A 16795-nucleotide genomic window follows, 5' to 3' on the forward strand; every position below is an offset into this window, starting at 1 on the left:
ATATATATATATATATATATATATATATATATATATATAAACATCCACAAATTGAAATTGAGTTATCTTGGAAACATTTATATAAATTGTTAACTTCATTTCAAAGTGGTCCTGAGGCACCAGCAAGGCAACAGTTCCAGGTTAGACTTGAGCGATCTATCGATAGATAGACAGGAATTTGTTAGGTAAAATAAAGTCTCCACATAAGATACAGATCTCGCATCACCTTTGGCAGCCTCGTTCTCACTCCTGACCCTTTGGTTCTTTCTTGGCTGCTGAGTCTTCCTCTATACCTCATGTGTAGGCCTACTGTCAATTTGAAGGTCACTTGTCGGCCTACTGTCAACTTGAGGTCATGTGTAGGCCTACTGTCAATTTGAGGTTCATGCGTAGTCAGTTGTAGAGGACTATGAGCATCTGGAGGCGACTTCGGAATAGGTTTAGTTGATGTAACCTCCGTCTATGATGCCACCGTCTATGATTCCTCCGTCTATGATTCCACCGTCTATGATTCCTCCATCAATAACATTGCCGATGGATCCCTGTTGGCTGTTGAAACTTTGCTGGCTGCTAAAGCTCTCTTGTTTGGTAAAACTCTCTTGATTGCTGAAGCTCTGTTCGTTCCTGAACCTCTGTTGTTGTCCCTGGAAGTTTTGTGGTGGTCGGGAGTTGGACGGGCGGCTGAGGCTGGGCTGGGGCGCGCTGATGACATTGACAGCAGCTCCCAAGGCTGACTGTCCCGCGTCGAAACTCTTAGCGATGCCCTGAGACGCGGGAACCCCTGATGATGACTCCTGGCTGAGGGAGTTGACGTAGTAGTTGGTGATGTCTGGACCGGGCTCCTCACTTACCTGAGCCTGGAAACCCGAGTCTCCTTCCACATAGTAGCGGACCACTCTGGGGGGAGGACAGACATCAGGAGTTAAGATCACTTCTGAAGAGTGTTGTCTAATACAAGTCGTCCAAACGTAGCTTGAAAGATTTTAACGATATAAAGCCTTATATTAGATTGTAATATCACTGTTTCTAAGATTAGGTAAAGAATCTGTTAACTTGGAGCCAGCGATGCTCGGAGGACTTACCTGAAGAGTCCGTTGGGCTGAAGCCAGCGGTACTCTCCCTCAGTCCGTCCGGACGGGGAGAGGGACTCCTTGTGCTCCTTGGCGTCGCCCGTCTCAGGAACATTGACGCCGTACGCGAAGTTGTAGGGCGTCGGTGGCTGCAAGAACAACACGTCAGTATCAGGCTACACGTTTCTAGTCTTGTTTAAGGATATTTTTCTCATTGAGAGAGAGAGAGAGAGAGAGAGAGAGAGAGAGAGAGAGAGAGAGAGAGAGAGAGAGAGAGAGAGAGAGAGAGAGAGAGAGAGAGAGAGAGAGAGAGAGAGAGAGAGAGAGAGAGAGAAGAGGAGAGGAGAGGGAGGACAGAAGGAAGAGGGAGAGGAAAGAGGTATGGCTAGGTACTGAGGAGAGGGGAATGCATGTAACTGTTTATTTTAATAATCATTTTATAACTGTCTCAGGTTTGGTGCCTTCTTTTTGATAATTACTTACTTTATAGCTGTGTAAGTACTATTACACACACACACCAAGTATAACTGTAAACACAGACATACAGGAGAAGCAATGGGTGTTGACGTACCAGATTAGTGTCGACTCCCAGCTGAGGGGCGGCGCTGGCAGCCACCACCAGGGTCACCAGGAGGAACTGCAGGAGAAACAGCATGGGTTAGATTTGTTGTTTTGTTCTACATACGTACCAAAGTGAATGGCATCGGGCTCCTGTTAGCAGACTTAGAGCCATACCTTCCCACAGCTATACTACTTGTGTAAAGGAGGAAATGTATATGTTTATCTCTCAGAATGTTCGGTAATACGTTTATTGTTTGTGATGTGTGTATATGTATGTATTAACACGATGTACTGAACGGGGTGAGAATAGCTTGAGCTACCTCATCCCTTTGTGTGAATTTTACCTCAATAAACTTATTTCAATTTCAGTTTCAATTCCCACAGCTGACATCTAGCCTAACCCTACTAGAATTCCCCGAAACACAGTTCAGTTATAGCTGAAACCTGCGCTGAATCACCTGGGTACAAGTTTTTCCCAAGGCCCAGTATTTCCAACTGGCGGTCGTCTAAGGCAAAGACTCCCGAGACACTTAGTCTTCATATATCTGATTTTAAAACCTAGGATTGAGATAAGATTGAGGATGAGATTGAGACAATTTAATGTTTTTCATGCCCGAAACGCTTTGCGTAATAGTGGCTTTAGGCATTGTATGTACTAGCTCTATCTATAAATCGATCAATCTTTGTAAAATCTCTTGTATGTATGTACCTTACCTAAATAAACATTTATTTATTTATTTTATTTATAAAGAGAACTATTCCCCCCCCTTCCCCCTGGAACACGTCCCTCGTACTTACAGTAGTTTTAGTTTAGTTCATTTATTATGCACCCCATACCCATCTTGTGGTCGGTAGTGGAAAGGGTTACAGAGGCACATAATGGGTTCAGGGACTGAACCCCACAATTCATTTAGCTAAGCAAGTTACAATCTTGATGAGCTAGTTACAAAATTCAGTGCACATCGTCACATCAACAATGGGTTCGAGATACACGACAAGTACAGTTTCTAAATTAAGCAACTGACATATGTGGAGAGCTAGTGTCACAATTGATATGTTTGTCCTGCACACCGCCCCCCCATCCAGTGGGCAGCGGTGTATATGTTACAGTCACTTAGTTACTACCTACAGTTAGCAAACTGGGGATATTTGGCTAAAATTTCTGGTAGCAGATCATTTTGAATGAAATAGTTACACATTTTTGGAACATTGGTTATAGAATTGTCTCTGAATTCACGTATCTTTTCTCACTCCATCACATAGTGACGGAGAATTTCCCTCTCTGTTAGGATTCCCCATTTTCCTTTCCATTTTGATTTTCCATTTTCTATGTAATTTCTGGAGAGCTGAAACTATACTAGACCGGGATCTTTGCTCACATTCTGGTACGCGCCTCCAGGCCCCAGGGGCCAGATTCACGAAAGCACTTACGCAAATACTTATGAACGTGTACATCTTTCCTCAATCTTTGACGGCTTTGGTTACATTTATTAAACAGTTTACAAGCATGAAAACTTGCCAATCAACTGTTGTTATTGTTATAAACAGTCTCCTGGTGCTTCAGGGCTCATTAACTGTTTAATAATTGTAAACAAAGCCGCCAAAGATTGGGAAAAGATGGACAGGTTCGTAAGTACTTGCCCCTGGGCCCCCCGTGGCTAACGACTAAACTTCTTCAGAATACGAAAAACATGTCTCCCAACCCGAAGTGTGTGTGTTTATTCACCCAGTTGTGCTTGCGGGGGTTGAGCTTTGGCTCTTGGACCCCGTGAGTGTGTGTGTGTGTGGGAGGGGAAGGGATGCCGAGTCCGTCTTCAGTCAACACGACAACCTCTGATATCCCAAATTTATGCTAATCCCCGTGTGGCCTTTAAGTAAGGTCAGCAAATATTGACAGCGGTCCTCAGGTTCCTGCTGGAAGATGGTAAGACCTCCAGGAGGGGAAGTTGGCGGGGAGGTGTAGGAGGGGGAAGTTGGCGGGGAGGTGGAGGAGGGGGAAGTTGGCGGGGAGGTGTAGGAGGGGGAAGTTGGCGGGGAGGTGTAGGAGGGGGAAGTTGGCGGGGAGGTGCAGGAGGGGGAAGTTGGCGGGGAGGTGCAGGAGGGGGAAGTTGGCGGGGAGGTGGAGGAGGGGGAAGTTGGCGGGGAGGTGTAGGAGGGGGAAGTTGGCGGGGAGGTGTAGGAGGGGGAAGTTGGCGGGGAGGTGCAGGAGGGGGAAGTTGGCGGGGAGGTGGAGGAGGGGGAAGTTGGCGGGGAGGTGTAGGAGGGGGAAGTTGGCGGGGAGGTGTAGGAGGGGGAAGTTGGCGGGGAGGTGGAGGAGGGGGAAGTTGGCGGGGAGGTGCAGGAGGGGGAAGTTGGCGGGGAGGTGCAGGAGGGGGAAGTTGGCGGGGAGGTGTAGGAGGGGGAAGTTGGCGGGGAGGTGGAGGAGGGAATATAAGGCTATAATCTCCAGTCCTCCAAAGTTCTGACCTTCACTTTCACTTGGGTTGCTCACGCTCGCGCACGAGCGCGCACACACACACATTCGGGAATACTCAGTCACCCTACAGTGCATAATTTTAGGGGTCCTGGTGACTAAGTATAAATCGCTCGGGATTCGTAATCCTAGGGTCCGGGGATCGATCCCCGGCGTTGGCGGAAACAAATCGGCAGTTTCCTTCACACTGATGCATCTGTTCACTTAGCAGTAAATGGGTACCTTTGAGTTAGACAGCTGCTACGGGCTGCTTCCTGTGTGTGTGTATTCACCTAGTTGTATTCACCTAGTTATATCTGCGGGGGTTGAGCTTTGCTCTTATGGCCCGCCTCTCAATTGTCAATCAACTGTTTACTAACTAATTTTTTTTCCTCCCCACACACACACACACACACACACACACACACACACACACACACACACACCAGGAAGCAGCCCGTGACAGCTGACTAACTCCCAGGTACCTATTTCCTGCTAGGTAACAGGGGCATTCAGGGTGAAAGAAACTTTGCCCATTTGTTTCTGCCTGGTGCGGGAATCGAACCCGCGCCACGGAATTACGAGTCCTGCGCGTTATCCACCAGGCTACCAGGCCCCTTGTGTGTGTACTCACCTAATTGTACTCACCTAATTGTGCTTGTGGGGGTTGAGCTCTGGCTCTTTGGTCCCGCCTCTCAACCGTCAATCAACAGGTGTACAGGTTCCTGAACCTATTGGGCTCTATCATATCTACACTTAAAACTGTGTATGGAGTCAGCCTCCACCACATTACTTCCTAATGCATTCCATTTGTCAACCACTCTGACACTAAAAAAGTTCTTTCTAATATCTCTGTGGCTCATTTGGGCACTCAGTTTCCACCTGTGTCCCCTAGTGCGTGTGCCCCTTGTGTTAAATAGCCTGTCTTTATCAACCCTGTCGATTCCCTTGAGAATCTTGAATGTGGTGATCATGTCCCCCCTAACTCTTCTGTCTTCCAACGAAGTGAGGTTTAATTCCCGTAGTCTCTCCTCGTAGCTCATACCTCTCAGCTCGGGTACTAGTCTGGTGGCAAACCTTTGAACCTTTTCCAGTTTAGTCTTATGCTTTACTAGATATGGACTCCATGCTGGAGCCGCATACTCCAGGATTGGTCTGACATGTGGTATATACTGTTCTGAAAGATTCCTTACACAAGTTTCTAAAGGCCGTTCTTATGTTAGCCAACCTGGCATATGCTGCTGATGTTGTCCTCTTGATATGAGCTTCAGGGGACAGGTCTGGCGTGATATCAACCCCCAGGTCTTTCTCTCTCTCTGACTCTTGAAGTATTTCATCTCCCAAATGATACCTTGTATCTGGTCTCCTGCTTCCTACCCCTATCTTCATTACATTACATTTGCTTGGGTTAAACTCTAACAGCCATTCCTGCAGCTTGTCCAGGTCTTCTTGAAGCCTCAAGCTGTCCTCCTCTGTCTTAATCCTTCTCATAATTTTAGCGTCGTCAGCAAACACTGAAAGGAATGAGTCTATACCCTCTGGGAGATCATTTACGTATATCAGAAACAGGATAGCAAAAGATTTTAGATAGATTTTTTTATCTATCTATCTATTTTAGATAGATAGATTTTTCTAGACCATTCCACCAGTTTGTCCAGGTCGTCCTGTAGTCTCTGCGTATCTTCATCTGTCTTGATTCTTTTCATAATTTTTGCATCATCGACAAACATTGAGAGGAATGAGTCTATTCCCTCTGGAAGATCATTTACCTATATAAGAAACAAGATGGGTCCAAGTACAGAGCCCTGTGGGACTCTGCTGGTGACATCTCGCCACTCTGATGTCTTCCTCCCCTAACAGTTACTCGCTGTTGTCTGTTGCTTAGATACTCCCTTATCCACTGGAGTTCCTTACCTTTTTCACTTGCCTGTTGCTCCAACTTTTGCAACAGCCTTTTAGGAGGTACTGTGTCAAAGACTTTCTGACAGTCCAAGAAAATGCAGTCTGCCCATTCTTCTCTTTCTTGCCTAATTTGTGTTGCCTAGTCATATAATTCTGTTAAACCTGTGAAGCACGATTTACCATCTCTGAACCCATGCTGGTGGTGTGTTGCAAAGCTATTTCCCTCCAGATGCTCTACGAGCCTTTTCCTCACGATCTTCTCCATCACCCTGCATGGTATACAAGTTAGGGAAACTGGCCTGTAGTTCAGCGCCTCTTGTCTGTCACCCTTTTTGTATACTGGGACTACGTTAGCTGTCTTCCAGCTTTCTGGTAGGTTTCCTGTTTCCAGTGACCTGTTATACATCATAGAGAGTGGCACACTTAGTGTTTCTGCACCTTCCTTTAGTATCCATTGTGAAATTCTGTCAGGCCCAACAGCCGTTGTCACATTCAGCTCTAACAGATTCCGTTTGACCTCATCACTGGCGAGGTCAAATTTCTCCAAGGTTACTTGGTTTGTCTCCTCATTTAGTGCAGAGGATTCTCCTTGTTTTATTGTGAAGACCTTCTGGACTCTTTTGTTGAGTTCTTCACACACCTCCTTGTCATTCTCTATGTATCTGTTCTCCACTTTTCTCAGTTTCATCACTTGTTCCTTCACTGCTGTTTTCCTCCTGATGTGGCTGTGGAGCAGCTTTGGTTGGGTCTTGGCTTTACTCGCGATGTCATTTTCATACTGTCTCTCTGCTTCTCTCCTCACTCTGAGGTACTCATTTCTGGCCCTCTGGAATCTCTCCCTGCTCTCTGGTGTTCTGTTGTTCCTGTAGTTTCTCCATGTTATTTTACTCAATTGCTTCGCTACCTTATATTCCTGATTGAACCACGTATTCTTCTGTTGCTTTCCATCTTTCTCTTTTCGGGCCGGGATTAACCTGTCTGCAGCTTCCTGTCACTTCTGAGTGACATAATCCATCATATCCTGTACAGTCTTTTCTCTGAATTCTGTTTCCCATGGTATTCCCAATAGGAAGTTCCTCATCTCGTCATATTTTCCTCTTCGGTAATTTAGTCTTTTCCCTTCCAAGGATAGGTTATCCCTACCTCTACCAGATACTCAAATGTCAGTACACTGTGGACACTCATTCCCATGGGGGCTTTAAATTCAACTTCCCTTATTTCTGATTCATTCAAGGTGAGTATCAGGTCGAGTCCAGCTGGTTCGTCATTGCCTCTCATTCTTGTGGGTCCCTTGACATGTTGGCTCAGAAAGTTCCTTGTTGCCACTTCCAAGAGTTTAGCTCTCCATGTATCTTCACCTCCTTGTGTGTGTGTGTGTGTGTGTGTGTGTGTGTGTGTGTGTGTGTGTGTGTGTGTGTGTGTGTGTGTGTGTGTGTGTGTGTGTGTGTGTGTGTGTGTGTGTGTGTGTGTAAAACACACACACACACACATCAAATTTGTATAATGATCAAGCGAGGTTTTCTTGCATGAGAGGAAGTTGGTCCCAGGTGTATGTCCGCCATTACACAACCTTCCTAATATCACGCCTCAAAACTTTCCCAGCAGTACTTCCTGTCACTTTCCCCCTTCCTCCTCCTCTCCCTGCAGTACTTCCTGTCACTTTCCCCCTTCTTCCTCCTCTCCCTGCAGTACTTCCTGTCACTTCCACCCCTCCCTCCTCCTCTCCCTACAGTACTTCCTGTCACTTCCACCCCTCCCTCCTCCTCTCCCTGCAGTACTTCCTGTCACTTCCACCCCTTCCTCCTCCTCTCCCTGCAGTACTTCCTGTCACTTTCCCCCTTCCTCCTCCTCTCCCTGCAGTACTTCCTGTCACTTCCACCCCTCCCTGAGTGCTTCCCGGCACCTCCCCCCCCTGCACAAGGGGGCACGAGTTACCGTTACTCACAGGACGAAATAAACTAAGTGAAGTTAAACATTCAAGCCTTAAATATTCCTATAGGTAGCAGTTATTCTCAGTCATGTATGGTGACGAGGGAGGGAGGACCCGCTGCATGGGTAACAGTTTCTCCTCCGTATCATCCTACCATGGCTTTGCGCCCTGGAGAGGCCACTCGAGACCGATAACCAGAGCGCAACTCCATAGTCAATGGAGAAGGGTATCAATTAGAATTAGATGCTAGACGTGTTTTAGAGAGAGAGAGAGAGAGAGAGAGAGAGAGAGAGAGAGAGAGAGAGAGAGAGAGAGAGAGAGAGAGAGAGAGAGAGAGAGAGAGAGAGAGAGAGAGAGAGAGAGAGAGAGAGAGAGAGAAAGAGAGAGAGAGAGAGAGAAAGAGAGAGAGAGAGAGAGAGAGAGAGAGAGAGAGAGAGAGAGAGAGAGAGAGAGAGAGAGAGAGAGAGAGAGAGAGAGAGAGAGAGAGAGAGAGAGAGAGAGAGAGAGAGAGAGAGAGAGAGAGAGAGAGAGAGAGAGAGAGGGAGAGAGAGAGAGAGAGAGGGAGAGAGAGAGAGAGAGAAATAAGCCACAGTGCCTTACTGACTCAGCATTAATGTGAATTAGCTCACTAGAGAAAGTGACCGAACACGATAACCCATGTCATCAGCTTGTGTTTATCTTGCTATCCTCTCCCAGCTTGCACAATGCACGCTCCCATGCATGTGTACACGTCAGTGTGTGTGTACGGTGGCCCTGTGTGTACACATGGGAGTGTGTACACATGGGCAGATATGCATGCTTTCACGTGTGTGAAAGTTTTGAAGTACATGTCTTTTGTTAACGAGCTGCTTCATCATTAGTGTTGAAGTGTATAATGGGTACACAGGAATTTTCACTCATACATGCACTCATTTCCTCATTCATGCACTCATTCCCTCATTCATGCACTCATTCCCTCATTCATGTGCTTATTCACTCACTCGTAAGGAGAGGGAAGGGGTGAGTCTGGACCCGGGCTCTTGACAGGACCGTGGGCCTGGACCCTGGTTCTTGACAGGACCGTTGGCCTGGACCCTGGTTCTTGACAGGACCGTTGGCCTGGACCCGGGCTCTTGACAGGACCGTTGGCCTGGACCCGGGCTCTTGACAGGAGCATTGGCCTGGACCCTGGCTCTTGACAGGACCGTGGGCCTGGACCCTGGTTCTTGACAGGACCGTGGGCCTGGACCCTGGTTCTTGACAGGACCGTGGGCCTGGACCCGGGCTCTTGACAGGACCGTGGGCCTGGACCCTGGTTCTTGACAGGACCGTTGGCCTGGACCCGGGCTCTTGACAGGACCGTGGGCCTGGACCCTGGTTCTTGACAGGACCGTGGGCCTGGACCCTGGTTCTTGACAGGACCGTTGGCCTGGACCCGGGCTCTTGACAGGACCGTGGGCCTGGACCCGGGCTCTTGACAGGACCGTTGGCCTGGACCCGGGCTCTTGACAGGACCGTGGGCCTGGACCCTGGTTCTTGACAGGACCGTGGGCCTGGACCCTGGTTCTTGACAGGACCGTTGGCCTGGACCCGGGCTCTTGACAGGAGCATTGGCCTGGACCCTGGCTCTTGACAGGACCGTGGGCCTGGACCCGGGCTCTTGACAGGACCGTGGGCCTGGACCCTGGTTCTTGACAGGACCGTGGGCCTGGACCCTGGCTCTTGACAGGAGCGTTGGCCTGGACCCGGGCTCTTGACAGGACCGTTGGCCTGGACCCTGGCTCTTGACAGGACCGTGGGCCTGGACCCGGGCTCTTGACAGGAGCGTTGGCCTGGACCCGGGCTCTTGACAGGAGCGTGGGCCTGGACCCGGGCTCTTGACAGGACCGTGGGCCTGGACCCGGGCTCTTGACAGGAGCGTTGGCCTGGACCCGGGCTCTTGACAGGACCGTGGGCCTGGACCCGGGCTCTTGACAGGACCGTTGGCCTGGACCCGGGCTCTTGACAGGACCGTTGGCCTGGACCCGGGCTCTTGACAGTTATTTGATCAGTAATACGTATGGGTAAAGTCACATGTGTAGCACATAGAGAGACAGGTGTTTCAGTCAGAATGACAGACGAAATACCCCCCCCCCCAAAAAAAAAATATAGCTGAATTAGACATGACACCAAGCCACATACAAACACTATCAAATCAGCGGCATATGCAACGTTTGTGAACACTATATAAACCCACAATGAATTGAAAACGACAGGTGAAGAGCAGAGATGCAGAATCCAGCATGAGAGAAGTGCATTTGGCTCTAAACACTGCCTGAGTGTCTATGTACATCTTAAAATACATGACGAATGTGTACATTAAAATAATTCCCACGGTGTCTGAGCTCAGGAAATGCTTACTGTGAAATATTACTGAGTGACTCGCGGCGGTGAGTGACGTTGATCAAGAGTGTCCCTGTGGCGGTATGTTCACTCGCCAGGGTGAGTGACGTTGATCAAGAGTGTCCCTGTGGCGGTATGTTCACTCGCCAGGGTGAGTGACGTTGATCAAGAGTGTCCCTGTGGCGGTATGTTCACTCGCCAGGGTGAGTGACGTTGATCAAGAGTGTCCCTGTGGCGGTATGTTCACTCGCCAGGGTGAGTGACGTTGATCAAGAGTGTCCCTGTGGCGGTATGTTCACTCGCCAGGGTGAGTGACGTTGATCAAGAGTGTCCCTGTGGCGGTATGTTCACTCGCCAGGGTGAGTGACGTTGATCAAGAGTGTCCCTGTGGCGGTATGTTCACTCGCCAGGGTGAGTGACGTTGGTATGTTCACTCACAGGATGTGACACTGCTTTTCCTAACACAATTACCCGCTCTATGGTCTTTCCTCTCTCTTTAACAATTGTTTTCCTCTCTCTTGTAATCGCCTCCCTTCCTTTCCTCTCCTATCATTGACCCCTTCACCCGTATCCACCCCCCCCCTTCCCATACACAAGACGTTCCCAGGTCATCAACGACACACTGACTCAGCAGAGCGGCAGATGTGGGCCGCCCACATCTGTCCTCGCGCAGGTGTACATATATGTTACATCATGGCGGTGCTAAACACAAAGCTTTTACTGTTCCTGCAGATGCAGTCGGACGTCTAGACGGCTAGTCTAGACGTCTTACTGCGTCTAGACGGCTAGTCTAGACGTCTTACTGCGTCTAGACGCACTATATGCTGAGTGGCGTGTACACGCACGCACTCACACAGTGTGTGTCTGGTAGCTGAGTGGACTGCGCGTAGGACTCGTAATTCTATAGCCCGGGTTCGATTCCTGGACCCAAAGGACTCTACTCTGGACCCAAAGGACTCTACTCTGGACCCCAAAGGACTCTACTCTGGACCCCAAAGGACACTACTCTGGATCCAAAGTACACTACTCTGGACCCCAAAGGACTCTACTCTGGACCCCAAAGGACTCTACTCTGGACCCCAAAGGACTCTACTCTGGACCCAAAGGACTCTACTCTGGACCCAAAGGACTCTACTCTGGACCCCAAAGGACTCTACTCTGGACCCAAAGGACTCTTCTCTGGACCCAAAGGACTCTACTCTGGACCCAAAGGACTCTACTCAGGACCCCAAAGGACTCTACTCTGGACCCCAAAGGACACTACTCTGGACCCAAAGGACTCTACTCTGGACCCAAAGTACACTACTCTGGACCCCAAAGGACTCTACTCTGGACCCAAAGGACTCTACTCTGGACCCAAAGGACACTACTCTGGACCCAAAGGACTCTACTCTGGACCCAAAGGACTCTACTCTGGACCCAAAGGACTCTACTCTGGACCCAAAGGACTCTATACTCTGGATCCAGTACGACATTTTCTGGCCGTATGTCACGCATACGATCGAAAAGCGACGTTCTTTGTAGGAGAACAGGCTGGAACCTAGCCATAAACGTACGAACCCAACCAACCCACCCACCCACCTAACGATGCATAGAAAATGGGGGATATCTGTTAGCAGTTCCACTCCCGCTGCAGAACAGAGACGTTTAGGCACGTTTACTTTCACCTGATGTTCGCCTAGCAATTTCCAGGTCCCGGGGGAGTGATGCGGCTGTTGTGGGTTGCATCCCGTGCGAGGTTAGTAGTTGGCCTGGGCTATAAGAGGCCCTCTATAACCCCTAACAGGCTTCCTGTCCCCAGAGCATGGAGACCCAACCGGAAGGTAATCCGGATAACTCAGTGACATTTAAGATAATCCGGATAACTCGGTGACATTTAAGATAATCCGGATAACTCGGTGACATTTAAGGTAATCCGGATAACTCGGTGACATTTAAGGTAATCCGGATAACTCGGTGACATTTAAGATAATCCGGATAATTAAGTGACATTTAAGGTAATCCGGATAACTCAGTGACATTTATGCTAATCCGGATAATTAAGTGACATTTAAGGTAATCCGGATAACTCAGTGACATTTAAGGTAATCCGGATAACTCTGTGACATTTAAGGTAATCCGGATAACTCAGTGACATTTAAGGTAATCCGGATAACTCAGTGACATTTAAGGTAATTTATACAAATCTCATCACAGTCGTAACTTGGAACACCGGAGTGGAAATATAGCAGCATCGGCCTCTAAATTTCTCTCAGGATGAATCGAACACTTTCGAACACTTTCGAACACCTCACTGACAAGCTGAACATTGTTGTGGGGTTCGTGTTTCAATCCCCTGACCCGACGTCCAGTCTGTGATGTCCTCATTGTGATGTCCTCATTGTGATGTCCTCACTGTCTTGTGATGTCCTCATTGTCTTGTGATGTCCTCATTGTCTTGTGATGTCCTCACTGTGATGTCCTCATTGTGATGTCCTCATTGTGATGTCCTCACTGTCTTGTGATGTCCTCATTGTCTTGTGATGTCCTCACTGTGATGTCCTCATTGTCTTATGATGTCCTCATTGTGATGTCCTCATTGTGATGTCCTCACTGTCTTATGATGTCCTCATTGTCTTATGATGTCCTCATTGTCTTGTGATGTCCTCACTGTGATGTCCTCATTGTCTTGTGATGTCCTCACTGTGATGTCCTCATTGTCTTATGATGTCCTCATTGTCTTGTGATGTCCTCATTGTCTTATGATGTCCTCATTGTCTTGTGATGTCCTCATTGTGATGTCCTCATTGTCTTATGATGTCCTCATTGTCTTGTGATGTCCTCATTGTGATGTCCTCATTGTCTTGTGATGTCCTCATTGTGATGTCCTCATTGTCTTATGATGTCCTCACTGTGATGTCCTCATTGTCTTATGATGTCCTCACTGTGATGTCCTCATTGTCTTATGATGTCCTCATTGTCTTGTGATGTCCTCACTGTGATGTCCTCATTGTCTTGTGATGTCCTCACTGTGATGTCCTCATTGTCTTGTGATGTCCTCATTGTGATGTCCTCATTGTCTTATGATGTCCTCATTGTCTTATGATGTCCTCATTGTCTTGTGATGTCCTCATTGTGATGTCCTCATTGTCTTGTGATGTCCTCACTGTGATGTCCTCATTGTCTTGTGATGTCCTCACTGTGATGTCCTCATTGTCTTGTGATGTCCTCACTGTGATGTCCTCATTGTCTTGTGATGTCCTCACTGTGATGTCCTCATTGTCTTGTGATGTCCTCACTGTGATGTCCTCATTGTCTTGTGATGTCCTCACTGTGATGTCCTCATTGTCTTATGATGTCCTCATTGTCTTGTGATGTCCTCACTGTGATGTCCTCATTGTGATGTCCTCACTGTCTTATGATGTCCTCATTGTGATGTCCTTATTGTGATGTCCTCACTGTCTTATGATGTCCTCGTTGTGATGTCCTTATTGTGATGTCCTCACTGTGATGTTCTCATTGTCTTGTGATGTCCTCATTGTCTTGTGATGTCCTCATTGTCTTGTGATGTCCTCATTGTGATGTCCTCATTGTCTTGTGATGTCCTCATTGTCTTGTGATGTCCTCATTGTCTTGTGATGTCCTCATTGTGATGTCCTCATTGTGATGTCCTCACTGTGATGTCCTCACTGTGATGTCCTCATTGTGATGTCCTCATTGTCTTGAGACGTCCTCATTGTCTTACTCATAATGTCCTTAGTGTGTTGCAGATATTGTGTGCAGCGGAGCAGGTGTTGAGAGAGGAGAAGGAGGAGGAGGAGGGGGCGTGGGTGCTCACCTGTGTCGCAGCCATTGTTGTTGTTGTGTGTGTGTGGAGGCGCGGGTTGACCACTGTGCTGGTGGCGGCGTCGTGGGTGCGCTTATATACCTTCACTTTCACCCGAGGCTCATCCCTGGGTGATGATGCTGCCTGCCTGCTCATCCTTACGTCTCTCCGGTGATGCTGTTTAAGATTCGCTACTTGCAGCGAAGAGCTTTACGGGCTCACCATAGCCCGTGCTACATGGACACTTCGTTCTCAGTAGCTAAATCTGAAACAACAACAGTATTAAATGATAGCATACAACTCTGTTTAGTGTTTACCGTCCCTGGTTACTCATATGAATGGTGTCTGTAGCGTCCCTGGTTACTCATATGAGTGGTGTCTGTAGCGTCCCTGGTTACTCATATGAATGGTGTCTGTACCGTACCTGGTCACTCATATGAATGGTGTCTGTACCGCCCCTGGTTACTCATATGAATGGTGTCTGTACCGTCCCTGGTTACTCATATGAATGGTGTCTGTACCGTCCCTGGTTACTCATATGAATGGTGTCTGTACCGTCCCTGGTTACTCATATGAGTGTTGTCTGTAGCGTCCCTGGTTACTCATATGAGTGGTGTCTGTACCGTCCCTGGTCACTCATATGAATGGTGTCTGTACCGTCCCTGGTTACTCATATGAATGGTGTCTGTACCGTCCCTGGTCACTCATAAGAATGGTGTCTGTACCGCCCCTGGTCACTCATATGAATGGTGTCTGTACCATCCCTGGTTACTCATATGAATGGTGTCTGTACCGTCCCTGGTTACTCATATGAATGGTGTCTGTACCGTCCCTGGTCACTCATATGAATGATGTCTGTACCGTCCCTGGTTACTCATATGAATGGTGTCTGTACCGCCCCTGGTTACTCATATGAATGGTGTCTGTACCGTCCCTGGTTACTCATATGAATGGTGTCTGTACCGTCCCTGGTCACTCATATGAATGATGTCTGTACCGTCCCTGGTTACTCATATGAATGGTGTCTGTACCGCCCCTGGTTACTCATATGAATGGTGTCTGTACCGTCCCTGGTTACTCATATGAATGACGTCTGTACCGTCCCTGGTTACTCATATGAATGGTGTCTGTACCGCCCCTGGTTACTCATATGAATGACGTCTGTACCGTCCCTGGTTACTCATATGAATGGTGTCTGTACCGCCCCCTGGTTACTCATATGAATGGTGTCTGTACCGCCCCTGGTCACTCATATGAATGATGTCTGTACCGTCCCTGGTCACTCATATGAATGGTGTCTGTACCGTCCCTGGTCACTCATATGAATGGTGTCTGTACCGCCCCTGGTTACTCATATGAATGATGTCTGTACCGTCCCTGGTCACTCATATGAATGGTGTCTGTACCGCCCCCTGGTCACTCATATGAATGGTGTCTGTACCGTCCCTGGTTACTCATATGAGTGGTGTCTGTACCGCCCCTGGTCACTCATATGAATGGTGTCTGTACCGCCCCTGGTCACTCATATGAATGGTGTCTGTACCGCCCCTGGTCACTCATATGAATGGTGTCTGTACCGCCCCTGGTTACTCATATGAATGGTGTCTGTACCGCCCCCTGGCCACTCATATGAATGGTGTCTGTACCGCCCCCTGGCCACTCATATGAATGGTGTCTGTACCGCCCCCTGGCCACTCAGATTAAGGCTGCGTGAACCGCCCTAACCAATCAGGGATTGGGCGTCTTCAAGATGGCGGCCCACTGCGGGAGTCTGGGACCCTGGGGAGGGGGAGGGGGAGTGGTCACCCTGATAAAGCAGAGAACAACAAAGAACTAATAGTTTGCAGACAGAGTCGTCAGTGGTCCTTATAAGGTGGGAAGTCGCGTTGTTATCCTCTCTCTCACCACCCCAATGATGCCTCGTCCCGCTGGGAGCGGGGGGGGGGGAGGGGGAGGGGGAAGGGGCATCCATTCCTGATTAAATGAATTATTTATTTATTAATGTATTTATTTATACAAGAGTTCTCACATTCTTGTACAGTCACTAACAGGCGTAGCGTTTCGGGCGAGTCCTTAATCCTAATTTTCACACACACACATCCCCCAGGAAGCAGCCCGTAGCAGCTGTCTAACTCCCAGGTACCTATTTACTGCTAGGTGAACAGGAGCATCAGGGGTGAAAGAATCTGTACCCATTTGTTTCCGCTGGGGGATCGAACCCGGCGTTAGACCGGGGGGGGGGGGGTCGTGTCGTTGATGGGGAAGTGAGTGAATATAGGTTGAATTTTATTATTTTTCAACTGGGTAAGATTGAGATAGGTCCAGGCTGAAAGCGTTATCTATGTACAGCGTCGTGGAGCCATGTTGGTCTAGAAGCAAAGAGAAGGCGGAGACGTTTGGGCTAAGAGCATGGTCAAGTTCTGGGGTAAATACTGGTTCGGTAACAGGGGTTGTTGATTTGTGGAACCAATTACCGTGTAACATAATAGAAGTAGGATCCCTCGATTGTTTCAAGCGTAGGTTAGACATGTATATGAAGGAGATTGGGTGGATGTAATTTAAGAGCTGCCTCGTATGGCCCAATAGGCCTTCAGCAGTTACCTTCATCCTTTTCATCCTTATGGTCTTGAGGTGGAACAGCCTCACACACACACACACACACACACACACACACACACACACACACACACACACACACACACACACACACACAC

General features: G+C 48.4%; 1 protein-coding gene across 1 annotated transcript; it reads right to left on the bottom strand.

The window, feature by feature from the left end:
* On the bottom strand, positions 1-14185 carry LOC123769764 (uncharacterized). The gene is made up of 4 exons (XM_045761012.2): positions 14094-14185; positions 1642-1707; positions 1083-1219; positions 1-897 (listed from the first exon to the last, which is right to left on the bottom strand). Exons 1-4 carry the CDS (start codon positions 14106-14108, stop codon positions 441-443), a joined length of 675 nt encoding a protein of 224 aa, XP_045616968.2. The 5' UTR covers positions 14109-14185; the 3' UTR covers positions 1-440.
* Positions 14186-16795: the final 2610 nt, after the last annotated feature.

The sequence above is a fragment of the Procambarus clarkii genome, chromosome 14 (genome assembly GCF_040958095.1).
Source record: "Procambarus clarkii isolate CNS0578487 chromosome 14, FALCON_Pclarkii_2.0, whole genome shotgun sequence".
NCBI classification, from domain to species: domain Eukaryota; kingdom Metazoa; phylum Arthropoda; class Malacostraca; order Decapoda; family Cambaridae; genus Procambarus; species Procambarus clarkii.